The sequence below is a fragment of the Oncorhynchus mykiss genome, chromosome 15 (assembly GCF_057628025.1).
Source record: "Oncorhynchus mykiss isolate SJ-2025 chromosome 15, ASM5762802v1, whole genome shotgun sequence".
NCBI classification, from domain to species: domain Eukaryota; kingdom Metazoa; phylum Chordata; class Actinopteri; order Salmoniformes; family Salmonidae; genus Oncorhynchus; species Oncorhynchus mykiss.
The window spans coordinates 74194751-74217286 of NC_143036.1; the positions used below are offsets into that span (position 1 = coordinate 74194751).

Genomic DNA, 22536 nt, shown 5'->3' on the forward strand with positions numbered 1-22536 from the left:
AACTTTTGGCCACGACTGTATGTTATGTAATAACTAGCAACAGGTCTAGGCTAGGCTATATGTTATGTAATAACTAGCAACAGGTCTAGGCTAGGCTATATGTTATGTAATAACTAGTAACAGGTCTAGGCTAGGCTATATGTTATGTAATAACTAGCAACAGGTCTAGGCTAGGCTATATGTTATGTAATAACTAGAAACAGGGCTAGGCTATATGTTATGTAATAACTAGATACAGGGCTAGGCTATATGTTATGTAATAACTAGAAACAAGGCTAGGCTATATGTTATGTAATAACTAGTAACAGGGCTAGGCTAGGCTATATGTTATGTAATAACTAGATACAGGGCTAGGCTATATGTTATGTAATAACTAGAAACAGGGCTAGGCTATATGTTATGTAATAACTAGATACAGGGCTAGGCTATATGTTATGTAAGAACTAGTAACAGGTCTAGGCTATATGTTATGTAATAACTAGCAACAAGGCTAGGCTATATGTTATGTCATAACTAGCAACAGGTCTAGGCTAGGCTAAATGTTATGTCATAACTAGCAACAGGTCTAGGCTAGGCTAAATGTTATGTCATAACTAGCAACAAGGCTAGGCTAAATGTTATGTCATAACTAGCAACAGGACTAGGCTAGGCTAAATGTTATGTCATAACTAGCAACAGGACTAGGCTAGGCTAAATGTTATGTCATAACTAGCAACAGGTCTAGGCTAGGCTAAATGTTATGTCATAACTAGCAACAAGGCTAGGCTAAATGTTATGTCATAACTAGCAACAGGGCTAGGCTAAATGTTATGTCATAACTAGCAACAGGGCTAGGCTATATGTTATGTCATAACTAGCAACAAGGCTAGGCTAAATGTTATGTCATAACTAACAACAAGTCTAGGCTATATGTTATGTCATAACTAGCAACTAGGCTAGGCTAAATGTTATGTCATAACTAACAACAAGTCTAGGCTATATGTTATGTCATAACTAGCAACAAGGCTAGGCTAGGCTATATGTTATGTCATAACTAGCAACAGGCCTAGGCTATATGTTATGTAATATCTAGTAACAGGGCTGATGAAACTCTCTGTAATGGCTGACCATGCAGTGCAGTGACGTACCTCATAATAGACTTCTCTTACTAAGAGAGGCATATCATATCCTGACCTGGCCATCTGGAGTTATGTAGCTATCTGCTGATCAGAGAGGGAGATAGGAGCAGAGGAAGAGCGATGGAAAGGAGGGAGAGTTGGTGAGACAGAGACACAGGTCTAAGAGGATAAAGGGTTTGTTGTGGATTTGTGCTGTGTGTGTCCACGCATGCTGACGAGGGATCTTGACAGATCTGTGGGTAGGCCTAATACCCTGGCTGGCTTTGGGCTGCTGGGGCTGTGAGTCTGTTCAGTCAGACTCGGCTGGCTGCTCTGCTCTGGGGGACTCTGTTCAGTCAGTCTAGGCTGGCTGCTCTGCTCTGGGGTCTCAGTTCAGTCAGTCTAGGCTGGCTGCTCTGCTCTGGGAGACTCTGTTCAGTCAGTCTAGGCTGGCTCCTCTGCTCTGGGGTCTCAGTTCAGACAGTCTAGGCTGGCTGCTCTGCTCTGGCTGCCTCAGTTCAGTCAGTCTAGGCTGGCTGCTCTGCTCTGGGGGTCTCAGTTCAGTCAGTCTAGGCTGGCTGGTCTGCTCTGGGGGTCTCAGGGTATTGGGAGAGTTAAGGGAGCTGTTGGTTTGGATGTATCTATGTTTTCACTATTCAACGTGGCCCTACTTTCTGTAGCTGTACACTATCAGACGGTTAACTCTGTTCTGCTCTGGGGCCTCAGGGTGGAGAGGAAAATAAATGGTAGAGGGAGAGAGATGCAGAAGGAGTAGTGTGTTTAGATATATCTGAGTTTGGAGTAGACGATATCAGATGTTATGGTTGAGACTTGACTGCTTACCTGGGGGCCTCACAGGGGGAGAGAGGTACAGTAGTGTGTTTAGATGACTGGGGGCCTCACAGGGGTAGAGAGGTACAGTAGTGTGTTTAGATGACTGGGGGCCTCACAGGGGGAGAGAGGTACAGTAGTGTGTTTAGATGACTGGGGGCCTCACAGGGGGAGAGAGGTAAAGTAGTGTGTTTAGATGACTGGGGGCCTCACAGGGGGAGAGAGGTACAGTAGTGTGTTTAGATGACTGGGGGCCTCACAGGGGGAGAGAGGTACAGTAGTGTGTTTAGATGACTGGGGGCCTCACAGGGGGAGAAAGGTAAAGTAGTGTGTTTAGATGACTGGGGGCCTCACAGGGGGAGAGAGGTACAGTAGTGTGTTTAGATGACTGGGGGCCTCACAGGGGGAGAGGGGTACAGTAGTGTGTTTTGATGTATCAGCAGTATTTACATATTTGACATATTCCTGGTATGAGTGTATCAGACGTTATGGGAATGTGGCTGGCTGGTTGGCTGCTCAGCTCTGCTCTCTCTCGGTGAGAGAGAGGAGGAAGTAGGTTGTATCCATGTATCAGACTGTGCTTGGCTGGCTTCTCACGGTGTTGGCGGCTCCACCCCATTCCACGTCTTGGTGGGTTTCCTTGTCTGTCTGCAGTCTGCGGCAGGCAAGAAATCCCAGAGGAAAGACCATTTATCGGCCATCCATTCCCTTTAACTAACACACACACACCCGCAGGGGCGCAGTGGGCATCCAGATGCAATCTGTGTCTGTCTCTGTCTCTGCTTGCATCTCTCTCACCTGTGAGTGAGTCCATTACCCTAAAACAGAGTGTGCCCAGAGCAAGCCGCCCAGGAGGAGAGACCAGACAGGAGGGATGGCTACTACTCAGAGGTGTGTGTCCTCATGGATAATGAAGCTAATCTCATTCTCATTAGGAGGAAGATCATATCTGGTCCAAATTATGTGTTGTGTTCATGGAAACACGTTTAGCCTGGAAACAACAAGGGAAGCACCCATGCTTAATGTACACACAGTTTGGACTGGGCCATTCATTTGTTGGCCTTATTTAGGATTAATCCTGTACAGTATTCAAGCCCTGCTCAGATACTTCTGTCCCACACACATCAATCCACTATTTGCAACCACATAATTGATTGAAATTATGTAACAATATTCATTGAATATTAAAGATTTGTTTTTACCCAAGTTGACTTCCTTTCAGTCTGAGGGAACACCAGTCTACTAGTCCAGGCCCAGTGACCTTGTGTGACCTCGTGTCTGAACTCGTGTTCTCCCCAGTGATAGATGATGGTGTGTATTGTAGACAGGGAGCCTGTGGGGCCTGTGAGAGGTCAATTCCCCAGACAGTCAGTTGTTATACAGAGTCTGGCTCTACACTGGTCTCTCTCTCTCTGACAGATTCACTCGGCTGACACCCAAGGACACTCTACCTCTCCTCATCCTCTCTCCCCGTTGTCCTCTTACTTCCTGGCCACTACAGTAAACTCCCTCACCTTCCCCCTTGACTCACCCTTCGCTGGCCCCTCCATTGTGACTTGTTGCCATAAATGGAACAGAGAGGACTAGGATCCACACACACACACACACACACACACACACACACACACACACACACACACACACACACACACACACACAGCAGAAAGGAGAAAAAAAGGCTACTTCAGTCCTTTACACACTCACACTGGTGGCTTGCTCCCTCAGGGCAGGAAAAACAGCACCAGACACCACTACACACACACACACCCTCTCGTCTCGAAGACGTCCTCTGTGAAGTCTCCAAACATGATTAAACGCTGCAGCCGTCTGAGGACCTCCACCGCTTCAATTTAGGATAACTGATCTTAACGGCCTGCAGTAAGGATAGGATAGGGAGGGGGGGGGGGGGGGTGGCACAATTACCATATAACCCACGATTACGGATGAAGAAAATAAAATAACCGTCATAACGGTTTCTATGTTTATTTTGGCGGGGGAACGAACAGCTGGCAGGAGGGCGGAGGGAAGGATGGAGGGAACACGTCTCACATCTGCTCAACAGACTCCTGTCAGACAGGAATTGCCCACTTCCAGCTCCACGCATCACAACCTGAAGCACAAGTGCAGCACGCATGAAGTGTTTGGCATATGACTGTCCCCTACTAAAAACAAAGATTTGTCGACCGAAAGTAGTCTGTTCTTTCGACCAATCGATTGGTTGAAATGGTTAAACGTGTATTTTTCCATATATATAGAGACAGCCTATGCGTTTTAATAAATCATTGAGCTTGTCTGATGCTTTAAGCTTACGGTTTGATGCCTCAAGAGGGCGCCAGAGATCTAGATAACCAGAAAGAAATAAACACTTAACCTGACCTAACTCCTCCCTCTCCTGCTGACTTTCTCAGATTCTGCCATTATCCTCCTGAAATTGCCCGTAATTGGATACATGAGGAGTTGGCACCCTTTCTCATGTTGAATGCCAATCTGTCTTATCAGTTCTACCGATCTGCGTGTTTGTTATGGTTCAGATGCACATTTTCGTAAAAGTTTAATTTAATTTATAATAGTCTTCATATCTCAATCATTGTCATGTGGTTAATCAACCTTCTATCCAAATCTAAATGAAAATGATACAAACCTAAAAAGTTAATTATATTGCCAACAATGTTAAAATAGCCTACATAAAGCCAACAAATAAAAACATTTATTTATTTATTTCACCTTTATTTAACCAGGTAGGCTAGTTGAGAACAAGTTCTCATTTGCAACTGCGACCTGACCAAGATAAAGCATAGCAGTGTGAACAGACAACACAGAGTTACACATGGAGTAAACAATTAATAAGTCAATAACACAGTAGAAAAAAAAGAGAGTCTATATACATTGTGTGCAAAAGGCATGAGGAGGTAGGCGAATAGTTACAATTTTGCAGATTAACACTGGAGTGATAAATGATCAGATGGTCATGTACAGGTAGAGATATTGGTGTGCAAAAGAGCAGAAAAGTAAATAAATATAAACAGTATGGGGATGAGGTAGGTAAAATTGGGTGGGCTATTTACCGATAGACTATGTACAGCTGCAGCGATCGGTTAGCTGCTCATCCTGCAGGTAGAAAATCTACTATAAATCACGTTGGCTACACATGTAGCCAATGAACTTGAAACATTGTATAAACTATTAAGTTGGATCCAGCACTAGTGAACTTTCAGCGTTGTATAAAATATTCTGGGCCCTCAGTTTCCCCAGCAGTGAGCTCAGGACAGACACAGCTGTAGGCTATTTGCACATAAGAAGCCGTGCTTGACTTGGGCAGGAGCTCACCAGAGCTGAGTACCGCCACCTCACACTGCTGTTATTACTCTTATAGAATATTAACTCACAGGTATTGTGGAGCTCAAGCACCTAAATACAAACGGTACCAGAACCCGAAATGTGTTCCGGCACCTAATTCAGTCCAAGTTCAGCACTGATAAGAAGTAATCAGGTAGGCCTATTTTATGACATTTCCACTGGATCAGAGCATGACATTTTTCACTTTCACACTGAGTGGTTATCGAAAGGGAGAGGGCTTGACATATTTTTCAGGTAGCCTATAGGCCTAGTTATATTTCTGTGTCCTTACTCAACACTGACAGGAGAGATCGAAACAAAAGATAATGACTAAATTGACAACTTGTAAATGGAATGAAATGAACCAAAACGTGTTTCTCACAAGTGTAGAATAGGTTGTGCACCTCTGCAAACAGGGAGTCCACTCCTACAATGAGAACGGGAAGACTGGAACAATATTGAAAGCATTCAAATAATTACCATAAAATAAATAAGATATTTTCACCCCTTTTTCTCCCCAATTTTGAGGTATCAAATTGGTAGTAACAGTCTTGTCTCAACGCTGCAACTCCCGTACGGCCTCGGGAGAGGCGGCGGTCGAGAGCCAAGCGTCCTCCGTAACACGACCCCGCCCAAGCCTCACTGCTTCTTGACACACAGCTCGCTTAACCAGGAAGCCAGCCGCACCAACGTGTCAGACGAAACACCGTATAACTGGCGACCACGTCAGCGTGCATGCGCCCGGCCCGCCACAAGGAATCGCTAGAGCGCGATGAGGCAAGGACATCCCGGCTGGCCAAACCCTCCTCTAAACCGGACGACGCTGGGCCAATTGTGCGTCACCTCATGACTCTCCTGGTCGCGTGCTGCTGCAACACAGCCCGGGATCAAACCCAGATCTGTAGTGACTTAGACCACTGAACCACTCAGGAGGCGGTAGATAGAAGTGATATGAATGAAGGATAAATGTACTGCTGGTGATACACAGTATGTCATGGAGAAGTGATTTACACTAACAATCAAATGCTAACAAGTCACACAATGAAGTTGGTAGGAGAGAGGTGCATGGTCCATCAGACTGTATTGGCCATGCAGCATTTACGGTGATCTGGCCTCAGCACCAGTCATACTTCTTGTGCATCACAGAGCAGTGCAGAGCTGTTGTCAAGGAAGTAAGTTTGTGTTTATACAGGATGTACCGCCCCCAACTACTGTCAATGTGGAGCTCTACAGAGCCCTCCGTATTGTTCCAACGTTTGGGAGGGGCATGGTGATGTGGTACAGTGCTGGGTTTAACCTCTGCATGTACCGCCCCTAACTACTGTCAATGTGGAGCTCTACAGAGCCCTCCGTATTGTTCCAACGTTTGGGAGGGGCATGGTGATGTGGTACAGTGCTGGGTTTAACCTCTGCATGTACCGCCCCTAACTACTGTCAATGTGGAGCTCTACAGAGCCCTCCGTATTGTTCCAACGTTTGGGAGGGGCATGGTGATGTGGTACAGTGCTGGGTTTAACCTCTGCATGTACCGCCCCTAACTACTGTCAATGTGGAGCTCTACAGAGCCCTCCGTATTGTTCCAACGTTTGGGAGGGGCATGGTGATGTGAGACAGTGCTGGGTTTAACCTCTGCATGTACCGCCCCTAACTACTGTCAATGTGGAGCTCTACAGAGCCCTCCGTATTGTTCCAACGTTTGGGAGGGGCATGGTGATGTGAGACAGTGCTGGGTTTAACCTCTGCATGTACCGCCCCTAACTACTGTCAATGTGGAGCTCTACAGAGCCCTCCGTATTGTTCCAACGTTTGGGAGGGGCATGGTGATGTGAGACAGTGCTGGGTTTAACCTCTGCATGTACCGCCCCTAACTACTGTCAATGTGGAGCTCTACAGAGCCCTCCGTATTGTTCCAACGTTTGGGAGGGGCATGGTGATGTGAGACAGTGCTGGGTTTAACCTCTGCATGTACCGCCCCTAACTACTGTCAATGTGGAGCTCTACAGAGCCCTCCGTATTGTTCCAACGTTTGGGAGGGGCATGGTGATGTGAGACAGTGCTGGGTTTAACCTCTGCATGTACCGCCCCTAACTACTGTCAATGTGGAGCTCTACAGAGCCCTCCGTATTGTTCCAACGTTTGGGAGGGGCATGGTGATGTGAGACAGTGCTGGATTTAACCTCTGCATGCCTCTGGAGGCCCCACAATTGCATCACACCCTGCATATGGAGACTCCCACCACGTTTTCAGATCAAGCATAAATGGGCTTTTAGTCCAGGCCTCCTGCAATGGATTAGTTCACTGAAATGGGCGCAGATGTATATGTTTTATATATAAAACAATCTTGGCCGACCAACAGCCTAACGACCAAACAATTGACCAGTCGACTAATTGGGGCCCTAGTTTGGTAATATGATTGACTGTTGTAATATGTCCCTGTACACTTTAACACTGCTGCTGACCCTGTGAAAAGACACAGACCTCTAGTAGAGGATCATGTTTAGAAACAGATCATCTATTAACTGTCTGAAGAAGATGTTCCTCTGACACTATCTAACGTTCAGACAGATGGACTGCTCCAGGAGAAACTGGCCTTATGATGAACTCTCTCTCTTTAGCCTGAGGATATTCTGTGGTGATAAGAATGGCTGGGCTGTAGTAGCTGTATTAGACAGGGTTGTAAGTGAATAGGGAGGACGTCTGGGACATTGAGACTAGCATGTTAGAGAGGGAGGACTGTGGCCCTAGGGCCTACGGTCCAGAGACAGACAGGAGGGGGGTTTGTGGTTCTCTGTGGCTCTGAAGCTGCTATAAAACCTCTGTTCTTTCCTTCCTTCCTTCCAGCAGATGTACTCAGATCTGTGGGAACAAAGTGAGACAGTGAAGGAGACCGGGATGCACTTCTAGCTATTCAACAGGGCTTGTTACTACTGGGTGACAGCTGTACTGTGTAAAACAGGTTAGCTAGCACTACCAGCTCTTTGAATGGCTGCTCTATGTGTCTCAGAATAGGAATAGCTACAACTGTCGGATCTAGAAGCACAAGCATTTCACTACACTGCATTTCACTAGGGGTTGGACATCAGTCCTCGGGTGAATGAGTACTGTACATATTCAGTTCAACTGACTTGAACGTCTTTGTCTGGACCTCAACACTCCAGTGGACTGGTCTTACTGACTGGTCTTACTGACTGGTCTTTCTGACTGGTCTTACTGACTGGTCTTACTGACTGGTCTTTCTGACTGGTCTTACGGACTGGTCTTTCTGACTGGTCTTTCTGACTGGTCTTTCTGACTGGCCTTACTGACTGGCCTTACTGACTGGTCTTTCTGACTGGTCTTTCTGACTGGTCTTTCGGACTGGTCTTTCGGACTGGTCTTTCGGGCTGGTCTTTCGGGCTGGTCTTTCGGACTGGTCTTTCTGACTGGTCTTTCTGACTGGTCTTTCTGACTGGTCTTTCTGACTGGTCTTTCTGACTGGTCTTTCTGACTGGTCTTTCTGACTGGTTTTACTGTGCTCTACTATGTGTTCTAGGTAAAGAGAACGTACAGCCACGGGACGTACCGGGCAGGTGCCATGCGTCAGATCAGTCTGGTGGGGGCAGTGGACGAGGAGGTGGGGGATTACTTCCCAGAGTTCATCTCTATGCTGGAGGAGTCGCCCTTCCTAGAGGTGAGTAGCCCTGACACAGAATAATGATATAGATCCATCATTTTATAGATAATATCAATCTATAGGTAATACGTTGGATTTAGTCATTTTCGCTAGGTTTCAAAATGTTTTAGTTCTGGCCACATTGTTTAGGGAGAATTCAACTCATTGGATCTATAAACAAAGGAAAGGTGCCCTCTAGTGGTTGAGAAGGGTAATTATGGTTTTTCAACAACAACAAAAAAACCATTGGTTTTGATGGAGTTCCTCTTTCCTGTTCCAGTTTGTTTTCTCACACACCTCTATCTATCATTCTACTCCTCCCTCATTGTAACTCTGGCGTACCCTTCTCCCTCCAGCGGACGCTACCGTGGGGTACGTTCTCCAGTCTGAAGCTGAAGAGTCCAACAGAGAGTGATGACGGGCCCATCATGTGGGTACGACCTGGGGAACAGATGATCCCTGTTGCTGACATACCAAAGTCTCCCTACATCAGGAGAAGGTGAGGGCTCACTGTGTACACAGGTAGTAGGTCCTACTTTCACACAGAGATGCAAATGTCTGTTTTTTTTTACAGGATCCTACTTCAAAAGGAAACTACTCAGGGTCTTAAATGGGTAGATTATGTTCTATTCTCCTCACGGGGACCTAAAATGTATTTCCATTCAACATACTATTTTCCCTAACCTCTAATTGTAACCCTAACTAACCCCTACATTTAAAATAGCCTTTAAAAATATATATATATATATATATTTCACCTTTTATTTAACCAGGTAGGCTAGTTGAGAACACCTTTATTTAACCAGGTAGGCTAGTTGAGAACAAGTTCTCATTTACAACTGTGACCTGGCCAAGATAAAGCAAAGCAGTGCAACACAAACAACAACAACAGAGTTACACATGGAGTAAACAAACATACAGTCAATAACACAATAGAGAAAAAGTCTATATACAGTGTGTACAAATGAGGTAAGATAAGGGAGTTAAGGCAATAAATAGACCATAGTGGTGAAATATTTACAATATAGCAATTAAACACTGGAGTGATAGATGTGCAGAAGATGAATGTGCAAGTAGAGATACTGGGGTGCAAAGGAGCTAAATAAATAAATAACAGTATGGGGATGAGGTAGCTGGATGGGCTATTTACAGATGGAAACCAGACTCGGAAACCAGATTGCATAGCGGAGAAGGTACGGTGGGATTCTAAATGGTCGGTGATCTGTTTGTTAACTTGGCTTTCGAAGACCTTAGAAAGACAGGGTAGGATAGATATAGGTCTGTAGCAGTTTGGGTCTAGAGTGTCACCCCCTTTGAAGAGGGTGATGACCGCGGCAGCTTTCCAATCTTTGTGGATCTCAGACGATACGACAGAGAGGTTGAACAGGCTAGTAATAGGGGTAGCAACAATTTCGGCTGATGATTTTAGAAAGAGAGGGTTGATGCTGTGTTGATATTGGCTTTGGCTTAAGTGTCTGTTCTTCTTAAAAGAGAAGCTGATTTGCCACACTACACACGTGCAGAATGTACTTCACTCTGTCCAGCAATTAGCTATTTCTTTTCATCCTCCTCTCTTTTTCCCTCTTAACGTCCTGACTGTAATGTTGCTTTCCATAAACATGCATCCCAAATCATACCCTATTCCCTATATAGTGCACTACTTTCAACCAGGCCAGGGCCCTGTAGGGCACTATGGAGAATTGGTTGTCATTTGGGACGCAGCAGAAAGGAGTCTTGCTATCATCTCTGAACCTCTCATCTTCTCAGGATGAGGTGATTAGCTCATCTGAACCGCTCAGCATCTCAGGATGAGGTGATTAGCTCATCTCTGAACCTCTCATCTTCTCAGGATGAGGTGATTAGCTCATCTCTGAACCGCTCAGCATCTCAGGATGAGGTGATTAGCTCATCTCTGAACCGCTCAGCATCTCAGGATGAGGTGATTAGCTCTTCTCTGAACCGCTCAGCATCTCAGGATGAGGTGATTAGCTCATCTCTGAACCGCTCAGCTTCTCAGGATGAGGTGATTAGCTCATCTCTGAACCGCTCAGCATCTCAGGATGAGGTGATTAGCTCTTCTCTGAACCGCTCAGCATCTCAGGATGAGGTGATTAGCTCATCTCTGAACCGCTCAGCTTCTCAGGATGAGGTGATTAGCTCATCTGAACCGCTCAGCATCTCAGGATGAGGTGATTAGCTCATCTCTGAACCGCTCAGCATCTCAGGATGAGGTGATTAGCTCATCTCTGAACCGCTCAGCTTCTCAGGATGAGGTGATTAGCTCATCTCTGAACCGCTCAGCATCTCAGGATGAGATGATTAGCTCATCTGAACCGCTCAGCTTTTCAGGATGAGGTGATTAGCTCATCTCTGAACCTCTCGTCTTCTCAGGATGAGGTGATTAGCTCATCTCTGAACCGCTCAGCATCTCAGGATGAGGTGATTAGCTCATCTCTGAACCGCTCAGCATCTCAGGATGAGATGATTAGCTCATCTGAACCGCTCAGCTTTTCAGGATGAGGTGATTAGCTCATCTCTGAACCTCTCGTCTTCTCAGGATGAGGTGATAAGTTAATCTCTGAACCTCTCGTCTTCTCAGGATGAGGTGATTAGCTCATCTCTGAACCGCTCAGCTTCTCAGGATGAGGTGATTAGCTCATCTCTGAACCTCTCGTCTTCTCAGGATGAGGTGATTAGCTCATCTCTGAACCGCTCAGCATCTCAGGATGAGGCCATGAGCTCATCTCTGTGCTTAGTTTATCATCATGATGTCATTGTAGGCTACTGTCGTAGCAAATCAATTCTGCTTAGAAAGAGGAGAGTGAGATGAAAAGAGGAGAGTGAGACAAAGAGGGGAGGGAGACGAAAAGAGGAGAGTGAGACGAAAAGAGGAGAGTGAGACAAAGAGGGGAGGGAGACGAAAAGAGGGGAGGGAGACGAAAAGAGGGGAGGGAGACGAAAAGAGGGGAGGGAGACGAAAAGAGGGGAGGGAGACGAAAAGAGGGGAGGGAGACGAAAAGAGGGGAGGGAGACGAAAAGAGGGGAGGGAGACGAAAAGAGGAGAGGGAGACGAAAAGAGGAGAGGGAGACGAAAAGAGGAGAGGGAGACGAAAAGAGGAGAGGGAGACGAAAAGAGGAGAGGGAGACGAAAAGAGGAGAGGGAGACGAAAAGAGGAGAGGGAGACGAAAAGAGGAGAGGGAGACGAAAAGAGGAGAGGGAGACGAAAAGAGGAGAGGGAGAGTGGAGCCTAGATGAGATCATCGTCATGTTAAACAATGCTACAGCAGACGACAGGCTGGTCGACAAGCCCCCGCTGTGAGATGCTTCTCATTGTAACACTACACACACACAGAGACACACACATACACACACAGAGACACACACACAGAGACACACACACACACACAGAGACACACACACACACACACACACACACACACAGAGAGACACACACACACACACACACACACACACACAGAGACACACACACACACACAGAGACACACACACACACACACACACACACACAGAGAGAGACACACACACACACACACACACAGAGACGCAGAGACACACACACACACAGAGACACACACACACACACAGACACACACACACACACACACACACACACACACACACACACACACACACACACACACACAGAGACACACAGAGACAGAGACACACAGAGACGCAGAGACACACACACACACACAGAGACACACACACACACACACACACAGAGAGACACACACAGAGACACACACACACACACACAGAGAGAGACACACAGAGACAGAGACACACACACACACACAGAGACTCAGAGACACACACACACACAGAGACACAGACACACACACACACACACACACACACACACACACAGAGAGAGAGACACACACACACACACACACACACACACACACAGAGACACACACACACACACACACACACACACACACACACACACACACACACAGTGAGACACACACGTCATCCCGTCTCTCATGTAATTTTATTCTCAACAATCCCTGCTGCTCCCAACTGCTGAGCTATTTATCTATTTCACTCCCTTATCCATCTTCTTGACGTTTATTCCTAGTGGAACGGACAGGGAGGTGTCATTTCATCCTGATAATATTAGCATCGCAGCTTGATTTAAAGAGCGAAAACAACCAATGTGGCATCGTTATGAGTCAGAAACATGTATACTAGTGTCATTTTGGTCATGAAGTCAGTCTGGTGTAAAATGTTTGGAACATCTGCGCGTCACACCGGGTAAATGAAGGTTGGGGTGTCCAACAGCTGTGGGGATTGCTCTCGATCCAATAGCATAGACAGTGAGACAGACCTGCCCAGCAGCTCCTACTGTTTACACACGTCGCACATTGTTTTACTTGAGAAATACTGCATCAAACACCTTTGATAGATGAAAGATTGTGCATCTAAAACATCCTCGGCCAAAATGTAAAATGAATTACAGATTTCTGGGGACGTTGAAGAAGTGAAATGGGCTTCCTACAGTGTCTCATGAGGGACAAACACCATTAACCAAAAGTGGAAATCGGTCAGGAGACACACCTCTGAGACTGAAATCTCATTTTTCTAATCAGTAACAGAAAAAAACATGTGCCAATCGGCGTGTTATCGTTACCCGTTAGTCGGAGCCCGTTAGTCGGAGCCCGTTACCCGTTAGTCGGAGCCTGTTAGTCGGGGCCCGTTACCTGTTAGTCAGAGCCCGTTACCCGTTAGTCGGAGCCTGTTAGTCGGGGCCCGTTACCTGTTAGTCAGAGCCCGTTACCCGTTAGTCGGAGCCCGTTACCTGTTAGTCAGAGCCCGTTACCAGTTAGTCGGAGCCCGTTACCAGTTAGTCGGAGCCTTTTAGTCGGGGCCCGTTACCTGTTAGTCAGAGCCCGTTACCAGTTAGTCGGAGCCCGTTACCAGTTAGTCGGAGCCCGTTACCCGTTAATCGGAGCCTGTTAGTCGGAGCCCGTTACCAGTTAGTCGGAGCCTGTTAGTCGGGGCCCGTTACCTGTTAGTCAGAGCCCGTTACCAGTTAGTCGGAGCCCGTTACCCGTTAGTCGGAGCCCGTTAGTCGGAGCCCGTTACCCGTTAGTCGGAGCCCGTTAGTCGGAGCCCATTACCTTTTAGTCAGAGCCTGTTACCCGTTAGTCGGAGCCCGTTACCCGTTAGTCGGAGCCTGTTAGTCGGGGCCCGTTACCTGTTAGTCAGAGCCTGTTACCCGTTAGTCGGAGCCTGTTAGTCGGGGCCCGTTACCTGTTAGTCAGAGCCCGTTACCCGTTAGTCGGAGCCTGTTAGTCGGGGCCCGTTACCTGTTAGTCAGAGCCCGTTACCAGTTAGTCGGAGCCCGTTACCAGTTAGTCGGAGCCCGTTACCAGTTAGTCGGAGCCTGTTAGTCGGGGCCCGTTACCTGTTAGTTAGAGCCCGTTACCAGTTAGTCGGAGCCCGTTACCCGTTAGTCGGAGCCCGTTACCCGTTAGTCGGAGCCCGTTACCCGTTAATCGGAGCCTGTTAGTCGGGGCCCGTTACCTGTTAGTCAGAGCCCGTTACCAGTTAGTCGGAGCCCGTTACCAGTTAGTCGGAGCATGTTACCAGTTAGTCGGAGCCTGTTAGTCGGGGCCCGTTACCAGTTAGTCGGAGCCCGTTACCAGTTAGTCGGAGCCCGTTAGCAGTTAGTCGGAGCCCGTTACCCGTTAGTCGGAGCCCGTTACCCGTTAGTCGGAGCCCATTACCCGTTAGTCGGGCCCGTTACCCGTTAGTCGGAGCCTGTTAGTCGCAGCCAGTTACCCGTTAGTCGGAGCCCGTTACCCGTTAATCGGAGCCTGTTAGTCGGGGCCCGTTACCTGTTAGTCAGAGCCCGTTACCAGTTAGTCGGAGCCCGTTACCAGTTAGTCGGAGCATGTTACCAGTTAGTCGGAGCCTGTTAGTCGGGGCCCGTTACCTGTTAGTCAGAGCCCGTTACCAGTTAGTCGGAGCCCGTTACCAGTTAGTCGGAGCCCGTTACCAGTTAGTCGGAGCCTGTTAGTCGGGGCCCGTTACCTGTTAGTTAGAGCCCGTTACCAGTTAGTCGGAGCCCGTTACCAGTTAGTCGGAGCCCGTTACCCGTTAGTCGGAGCCCGTTACCCGTTAATCGGAGCCTGTTAGTCGGGGCCCGTTACCTGTTAGTCAGAGCCCGTTACCAGTTAGTCGGAGCCCGTTACCAGTTAGTCGGAGCATGTTACCAGTTAGTCGGAGCCTGTTAGTCGGGGCCCGTTACCAGTTAGTCGGAGCCCGTTACCAGTTAGTCGGAGCCCGTTAGCAGTTAGTCGGAGCCCGTTACCCGTTAGTCGGAGCCCGTTACCTGTTAGTCGGAGCCCATTACCCGTTAGTCGGGCCCGTTACCCGTTAGTCGGAGCCTGTTAGTCGCAGCCAGTTACCCGTTAGTCGGAGCCCGTTACCCGTTAGTCAGAGCCTGTTACCAGTTAGTCGGAGCCCGTTACCCGTTAGTCGGAGCCTGTTAGTCGGAGCCCATTACCTGTTAGTCAGAGCCCGTTACCAGTTAGTCGGAGCCCGTTACCCGTTAGTCGGAGCCCGTTAGTCGGGGCCCGTTACCCGTTAGTCGGAGCCCGTTACCAGTTAGTCGGAGCCCGTTACCCGTTAGTCGGAGCCCGTTACCTGTTAGTCGGAGCCAGTTACCCGTTGGTCGGAGCCCGCGCGCCCGTTACCCATTAGTTGTAGCCAGTTACCCGTTAGTCGGAGCCCGTTACCCGTTAGTCGGAGCCCATGCGCCCGTTACCCGTTAGTCGGAGCCAGTTACCCGTTAGTCGGAGCCCGTTACCCGTTAGTCTGCATTTCACTGTACTATTTACACTTGCTGTATCCTTTTTTACATCTGGTCGAAAGATGTACACTATATAGGGTGCTATTTGGGATACAGGCTAAAATATTTTATAGGAGCTGTCTTTTTGTCTTTTTTGGTGGGTATTTTTTTCTTTGTCTTTATTCACACACAAAAAAATCTATCGTAGTCCCGTCGTAGTCCCGTCGTAGTCCCGTAATACCATTGACAGCTGTTACAAATAACAATCCTACAGTAGGGAAATGGGAGCTAAAGGTTCATGGTCCCCCAGACTACCTGCCTGAACACCCCGCCTTCTTCACTGTTGCCTAGGGTGGGATTTACAAGACTACAGGCTGTCAGGAACACATGTCAGACCTGATGGCTGGATCTCTCTCTCTCTCACACACACACACACACACACACACACACTGTGTTTTGGCTGCATGACGGCATCCTGTAAAATGGATGATTTATTTATAGGATGAGTCTTCATGCTCAGGGAATCCTCAGGGATATTTTATAGGACACAGGAACACATGGTTTATGGATCATACTGTACACAGGCATGGAACTGTGAAAGACCGAGACAGACATGGTTTATGGATCATACTGTACACAGGCATGGAACTGTGAAAGACCGAGACAGACATGGTTTATGGATCATACTGTACACAGGCATGGAACTGTGAAAGACCGAGACAGACATGGTTTATGGATCATACTGTACACAGACATGGGAACTGTGAAAGACCGATACAGACATGGATCATACTGTACACAGGCATGGAACTGTGAAAGACCGAGACAGACATGGTTTATGGATCATACTGTACACAGACATGGGAACTGTGAAAGACCGAGACAGACATGGAGACCTTGACTGAAGAGAAGGCCTCTTTTACAGCTGTTCCCAGGAAGATAGATTAATATATATATAGCCACTTGACCATGTAGTGGAAAAATAACACTTCACTTTCTGACCCAAAACAGCCATAGCAGATTTCTGTGAGTAAATTACTGAGTTTTCACTCTGTCTGCCTTCTCAGTTTCCACCCTCACCTTGCCATCTAATAAGTCTCACTAAGTTGACTTCGTCACCTTCACTAGTACCTCACTGTCTGTCCTCATAGATACTGTAGTACAGTGACTAGTACCTCACTGTCTGTCCTCATAGATACTGTAGTATAGTGGCTAGTACCTCACTGTCTGTCCTCATAGATACTGTAGTACAGTGACTAGTACTTCACTGTCTGTCCTCATAGATACTGTAGTATAGTGACTAGTACCTCACTGTCTGTCCTCATAGATACTGTAGTACAGTGACTAGTACTTCACTGTCTGTCCTCATAGATACTGTAGTATAGTGACTAGTACCTCACTGTCTGTCCTCATAGATAGTATAGTGACTAGTACCTCACTGTCTGTCCTCATAGATACTGTAGTATAGTGACTAGTACCTCACTGTCTGTCCTCATAGATACTGTAGTACAGTGACTAGTACTTCACTGTCTGTCTCCATAGATACTGTAGTATAGTGGCTAGTACCTCACTGTCTGTCCTTATAGATACTGTAGTATAGTGACTAGTACCTCACTGTCTGTCCTCATAGATACTGTAGTACAGTGACTAGTACTTCACTGTCTGTCCTCATAGATACTGTAGTATAGTGACTAGTACCTCACTGTCTGTCCTCATAGATAGTATAGTATAGTGACTAGTACCTCACTGTCTGTCCTCATAGATACTGTAGGACAGTGACTAGTACCTCACTGTCTGTCCTCATAGATACTGTAGTATAGTGACTAGTACCTCACTGTCTGTCCTCATAGATACTGTAGTATAGTGACTAGTACCTCACTGTCTGTCCTCATAGATACTGTAGTACAGTGACTAGTACTTCACTGTCTGTCCTCATAGATACTGTAGTATAGTGACTAGTACCTCACTGTCTGTCCTCATAGATAGTATAGTACAGTGACTAGTACTTCACTGTCTGTCCTCATAGATACTGTAGTATAGTGACTAGTACCTCACTGTCTGTCCTCATAGATAGTATAGTATAGTGACTAGTACCTCACTGTCTGTCCTCATAGATACTGTAGTGTAGTGACTAGTACTTCACTGTCTGTCCTCATAGATGGGGCGGCAGGTAGCATAGTGGTTAGAGCGTTGGACTTGTAACCGAAAGGTTGCAAGATCTAAATCCCCGAGCTGACAAGGTAAAAGTCTGTTGTTCTGCCCCTGAACAAGGCAGTTAACCCACTGTTCCCCTGAACAAGGCAGTTTAACCCACTGTTCCCCTTAACAAGGCAGTTAACCCACTGTTCCTCTGAACAAGGCAGTTTAACCCACTGTTCCCCTGAACAAGGCAGTTAACCCACTGTTCCCCTGAACAAGGCAGTTAACCCACTGTTCCCCTGAACAAGGCAGTTAACCCACTGTTCCCCTGAACAAGGCAGTTAAACCCACTGTTCCCCTGAACAAGGCAGTTAACCCACTGTTCCCCTGAACAAGGCAGTTAACCCACTGTTCCCCTGAACAAGGCAGTTTAACCCACTGTTCCCCAGTAGGCCGTCATTGTAAACAAGAATTAGTTCTTAACTGACTTGCCTGGTTAAATAAAATAAATAGATACTGTAGTACAGTGACTACTCTCTCTCCTGACTCGAACAGTATGACCAAATAGCCGTGGCCAATCGCTTCAGCCACAGGAGCCCCCTCCCTCTTCCTCCGTCCCTCTCTATCTCCTTCCCTCCCCCTCTTCTCCCTCCCCAGAGTGCTGTCTGTTTCTTCTGTTGAAACCTTTTCTCTGGGTCTCAGCTTCACATGTATTACTTCATCCAGGCAGGCAGAAGTCCTGTCCTACTTCTGCATACTAAACAGTGCTCGGGTTACATCACAAATGGCACACTAACCCCTATACAGTACACTACTGTAGGGCACGATATAGGGAATATGGTGTGATTTGTGACACAGGCACTATCTCCTCGTTGGTTGTTTCACCCCGTGATGTTCTCTAGTGTAACGAATTTTAAATGTGAAGATGTACTCACACTGCCTTTACACTGGCTGTGTTACCCCTCTCTCTGACTAAACACTGGCGGTGTTACCCCTCTCTCTGACTAAACACTGGCTGTGTTACCCCTCTCTCTGACTAAACACTGGCGGTGTTACCCCTCTCTCTGACTAAACACTGGCTGTGTTACCTCTCTCTCTGACTAAACACTGGCTGTGTTACCCCTCTCTCTGACTAAACACTGGCTGTGTTACCCCTCTCTCTGACTAAACACTGGCGGTGTTACCCCTCTCTCTGACTAAACACTGGCGGTGTTACCCCTCTCTCTGACTAAACACTGGCTGTGTTACCCCTCTCTGACTAAACACTGGCTGTGTTACCCCTCTCTCTGACTAAACACTGGCTGTGTTACCCCTCTCTCTGACTAAACACTGGCTGTGTTACCCCTCTCTCTGACTAAACACTGGCTGTGTTACCCCTCTCTCTGACGAAACACTGGCTGTGTTACCCCTCTCTCTGACTAAACACTGGCTGTGTTACCCCTCTCTGACTAAACACTGGCTGTGTTACCCCTCTCTCTGACTAAACACTGGCTGTGTTACCCCTCTCTCTGCCTTTACACTGGCTGTGTTACCCCTCTCTCTGCCTTTACACTGGCTGTGTTACCCCTCTCTCTGACTAAACACTGGCTGTGTTACCCCTCTCTGACTAAACACTGGCTGTGTTACCCCTCTCTCTGACTAAACACTGGCTGTGTTACCCCTCTCTCTGACTAAACACTGGCTGTGTTACCCCTCTCTCTGACGAAACACTGGCTGTGTTACCCCTCTCTCTGACTAAACACTGGCTGTGTTACCCCTCTCTGACTAAACACTGGCTGTGTTACCCCTCTCTCTGACTAAACACTGGCTGTGTTACCCCTCTCTCTGCCTTTACACTGGCTGTGTTACCCCTCTCTCTGCCTTTACACTGGCTGTGTTACCCCTCTCTCTGACTAAACACTGGCTGTGTTACCCCTCTCTGACTAAACACTGGCTGTGTTACCCCTCTCTGACTAAACACTGGCTGTGTTACCCCTCTCTCTGCCTTTACACTGGCTGTGTTACCCCTCTCTCTGCCTTTACACTGGCTGTGTTACCCCTCTCTCTGACTAAACACTGGCTGTGTTACCCCTCTCTCTGACTAAACACTGGCTGTGTTACCCCTCTCTCTGACTAAACACTGGCTGTGTTACCCCTCTCTCTGACTAAACACTGGCTGTGTTACCCCTCTCTCTGACTAAACACTGGCTGTGTTACCCCTCTCTCTGCCTTTACACTGGCTGTGTTACCTCTCTCTCTGACTAAACACTGGCTGTGTTACCCCTCTCTCTGACTAAACACTGGCTGTGTTACCCCTCTCTCTGACTAACCACTGGCTGTTTTACCCCTCTCTGACTAAACACTGGCTGTGTTACCCCTCTCTCTGACTAAACACTGGCTGTGTTACCCCTCTCTCTGCCTTTACACTGGCTGTGTTACCTCTCTCTCTGACTAAACACTGGCTGTGTTACCCCTCTCTCTGACTAAACACTGGCTGTGTTACCCCTCTCTCTGACTAAACACTAGCTGTGTTACCCCTCTCTCTGACTAAACACTGGCTGTGTTACCCCTCTCTCTGACTAAACACTGGCTGTGTTACCCCTCTCTGACTAAACACTGGCTGTGTTACCCCTCTCTCTGACTAAACACTGGCTGTGTTACCCCTCTCTCTGACTAAACACTGGCTGTGTTACCCCTCTCTCTGACTAAACACTGGCTGTGTTACCCCTCTCTCTGACTAAACACTGGCTGTGTTACCCCTCTCTCTGACTAAAAACTGGCGGTGTTACCCCTCTCTCTGACTAAACACTGGCTGTGTTACCCCTCTCTCTGACTAAACACTGGCTGTGTTACCCCTCTCTCTGACTAAACACTGGCTGTGTTACCCCTCTCTCTGACTAAACACTGGCTGTGTTACCCCTCTCTCTGACTAAACACTGGCTGTGTTACCCCTCTCTGACTAAACACTGGCTGTGTTACCCCTCTCTCTGACTAAACACTGGCTGTGTTACCCCTCTCTCTGACTAAACACTGGCTGTGTTACCCCTCTCTCTGACTAAACACTGGCTGTGTTACCCCTCTCTCTGACGAAACACTGGCTGTGTTACCCCTCTCTCTGACTAAACACTGGCTGTGTTACCCCTCTCTGACTAAACACTGGCTGTGTTACCCCTCTCTCTGACTAAACACTGGCTGTGTTACCCCTCTCTCTGCCTTTACACTGGCTGTGTTACCCCTCTCTCTGCCTTTACACTGGCTGTGTTACCCCTCTCTCTGACTAAACACTGGCTGTGTTACCCCTCTCTGACTAAACACTGGCTGTGTTACCCCTCTCTGACTAAACACTGGCTGTGTTACCCCTCTCTCTGCCTTTACACTGGCTGTGTTACCCCTCTCTCTGCCTTTACACTGGCTGTGTTACCCCTCTCTCTGACTAAACACTGGCTGTGTTACCCCTCTCTCTGACTAAACACTGGCTGTGTTACCCCTCTCTCTGACTAAACACTGGCTGTGTTACCCCTCTCTCTGACTAAACACTGGCTGTGTTACCCCTCTCTCTGACTAAACACTGGCTGTGTTACCCCTCTCTCTGCCTTTACACTGGCTGTGTTACCTCTCTCTCTGACTAAACACTGGCTGTGTTACCCCTCTCTCTGACTAAACACTGGCTGTGTTACCCCTCTCTCTGACTAACCACTGGCTGTTTTACCCCTCTCTGACTAAACACTGGCTGTGTTACCCCTCTCTCTGACTAAACACTGGCTGTGTTACCCCTCTCTCTGCCTTTACACTGGCTGTGTTACCTCTCTCTCTGACTAAACACTGGCTGTGTTACCCCTCTCTCTGACTAAACACTGGCTGTGTTACCCCTCTCTCTGACTAAACACTAGCTGTGTTACCCCTCTCTCTGACTAAACACTGGCTGTGTTACCCCTCTCTCTGACTAAACACTGGCTGTGTTACCCCTCTCTGACTAAACACTGGCTGTGTTACCCCTCTCTCTGACTAAACACTGGCTGTGTTACCCCTCTCTCTGACTAAACACTGGCTGTGTTACCCCTCTCTCTGACTAAACACTGGCTGTGTTACCCCTCTTTCTGACTAAACACTAGCTGTGTTACCCCTCTCTCTGACTAAACACTGGCGGTGTTACCCCTCTCTCTGACTAAACACTGGCTGTGTTACCCCTCTCTCTGACTAAACACTGGCGCTGTGGGGTCGCTCATGGGTGTCTCGCTGTAGGGTCGCTCCTGAATGTGGCGCTGTAGGACATTGCGGTATATTCCTAGTTCTGGAGCGCTGCAGTGTGTGTGGGCTTCAGAGGAGGCTGGTGGGAGGAGCAATAGGACGGCAGGCTCATTGTAATGGCTGGAATGGAATCAGTGGAATGGTATCAAACACATCCAACACATGGAAACAACGTTTGACTCCGTTCCATTGATTCCATTAAATTTGTTGAATCAGGTGTTAATGTGCTTTACTGGGGAGACAGCTTACTTCCGGCTCTCCAGTGGTCTCTAGAACCAGACAGCTTACTTCCGGCTCTCCGGTGGTCTCTGGGACCAGACAGCTTACTTCTGGCTCTCCGGTGGTCTCCCGAACCAGACAGCTTACTTCTGGGTCTCCGGTGGTCTCTAGAACCAGACAGCTTACTTCCGGCTCTCCGGTGGTCTCT

General features: G+C 47.7%; 1 protein-coding gene across 1 annotated transcript in view; it reads left to right on the forward strand.

The window, feature by feature from the left end:
• Positions 1-22536, forward strand: part of LOC149978184 (lysine-specific demethylase RSBN1L-like) — a 93237-nt gene that overhangs the window by 60270 nt on the left and 10431 nt on the right. Inside the window, exons 4-5 of the mRNA XM_090201134.1 lie at positions 8797-8934; positions 9273-9415. Coding sequence (XP_090057260.1) covers positions 8797-8934; positions 9273-9415 — 281 coding nt within the window. The remainder of the gene's footprint in view (positions 1-8796; positions 8935-9272; positions 9416-22536) is intronic.